General features: G+C 38.6%; 1 protein-coding gene across 1 annotated transcript in view; it reads left to right on the top strand.

The window, feature by feature from the left end:
- Window positions 1–1976, top strand: part of runx1 (RUNX family transcription factor 1) — a 25653-nt gene that overhangs the window by 17004 nt on the left and 6673 nt on the right. The window contains exon 5 of the mRNA XM_035678072.1: window positions 2–103. Coding sequence (XP_035533965.1) covers window positions 2–103 — 102 coding nt within the window. The remainder of the gene's footprint in view (window position 1; window positions 104–1976) is intronic.

Here is a 1976-nt window from a genome sequence, read left to right as displayed (position 1 = left end):
CACCACCACCACCACCACCATCAAACCTCCGCCAACGCCCGCCAGTCTGCAGCACTCAACTCTGCCACCTTCTCCAGCCCCACACAAACTCAGATAACTGCTGGTAAGAGCCCAAAACTGAGTAACGTCTTATTATCCTCAGTCAAGAAAGGAAAGAAACAGTATTCAGCATTCTGTGCAGCTCATATGTTGGTATGGAGCTGATCAAGTGACGTTGTTTTTTCTAGTTGAACCAAATTCAACTATTACATGAACCAAGTTTAATTTGAGGTGGACAAGTTGCACTTGTCACAGGGTTTTAAGCATTCTGATTACTTCTAATAGGAGAATATCTCAGAACAAAAGTTTGAAGATTAACAAATAATATTACAAGCTTTCTGTCAAAGAGCAGCCTAAAAATGTGTTCCTGGAAGAATTTTGTTATTTTGTTTAATTAGACTTTTAGGTTAGAAAAAACAAAGCTGGGTGGGTGAAAAGAACACACTTTACTCTGACCAAGAAACGTGTCAAATCAATACAACCCATGTAAAATTAAAGATGCGGGTTGTTTCCCTCACTTCTTTATATATCTGGATACACAATATGACTCTCCTGGATCAGGAGTAGTGGCTGTTCAACCAAAACCCAACTAAAAAAGTAGTTTTCCATCAATTATAATTATGCAAAGCACAACTCACCAGTTCACATGTGGGAACCAAGAATCCACCATCCCTACAATTAGTGGCTGACCTGCTTTACCAACTGAGCTACAGCTGCACCTTTAGTACTGACAACACTACTGCTGCAGTTTGAGATCAGACACAATTATTTAGAAACGATGATGCATCTTTTCAAAAACTGGAAACTCACTGGTTAGTCAGAGTTGTTCCTATAGCTAACGCTAGTTATGCACTCATTTTCTACTTGCCATGACAGGTCTACACAGAAAATGTCCATTTTGCTTTCCAAGATATGATTAACAATGTTCTTAGGTGTGAAGGTACCAATGTTGTCTGTGCATGACTATACCTGATGGGAATGAAAGAAAAACCTATCCTTTAATACAAGTTGTATTCTTATGTCAGTTGCATAAAACAAGGCATATGCAACTCGGGGTTGACTGGGGATTGCAAAGAAGTGTAAATTACACAATATTGGACACTAGAACATTATTTTTTTTGAGTCATGCAGCACTGCAAAGGTTATTTCCCAAAGTTAAACCTTTTTACCAACATAAATCCAAATTAGTGTCTTTTTGTGTCTTAAAATGACAAACTTGAAGAAATTCCCTCTTGGCCCTCTTTTGAGAAACATGACTTCATTTTGAGGACTAAGGCTTTCTCAGAAACACTGTGCTGCTCAGTGTGTAACGAGCAGTTGTTGAGCCACTTCCACCATCGTTTCCCTGGAAGCAACGCTTGCTCACAGCTGGATAATTGAATTAACTTTAGCTAATGATTCAACAGCCCCTTGAGCAGTCAGAATGTATTGCCTTTTTAGGATGCAGCCACAATTCCTTATTTAGGCTGGTAGGATTTTTTAAAATAAATAATAAAAAATATATATTTTATTTTGTTATAGCATTCAAAAGAATCCAGATCCTGAGATGTACCTGCAGCAGCAAGTTATAAACATCAGCACCTGTAAAGCTCACTAATAAAACAACAAGGGCTATGGCTATTTCTTGGCCTAGTCAGTGACTCCCTGGAGTTATTTTAAAGACTAAACATAAACAAAATATTCTGGTGCTAGTAGGTTAATGTTTTTACCACTGGACAGAGCCAGGCTAGCTGTTTCCCCCTATTTCCAGTCTTTATGCTAAGCTAGGCTAATTATCTCCTGACTGTAGCTTCATATTTAATTGACAGACAAGCCAGTGGTGTTGAGATCTCACCTAACGCTTGATCAAACAGTGAATCAGCATGTTTCCCACAATGTTGAAGTATTGCTTTAAAGTGCAGTTCCATCAATGGCCACTAGATGCTGGCTTCAGAAAA

Source organism: Morone saxatilis, unplaced genomic scaffold, assembly GCF_004916995.1.
Source record: "Morone saxatilis isolate NCDOM2014 unplaced genomic scaffold, NCSU_SB_2.0 Contig6, whole genome shotgun sequence".
Taxonomy (NCBI): Eukaryota; Metazoa; Chordata; class Actinopteri; family Moronidae; genus Morone; species Morone saxatilis.
The sequence above is the reverse complement of the archived record's forward strand: the minus strand, read 5'-3'. Positions and strand labels throughout refer to the sequence as shown.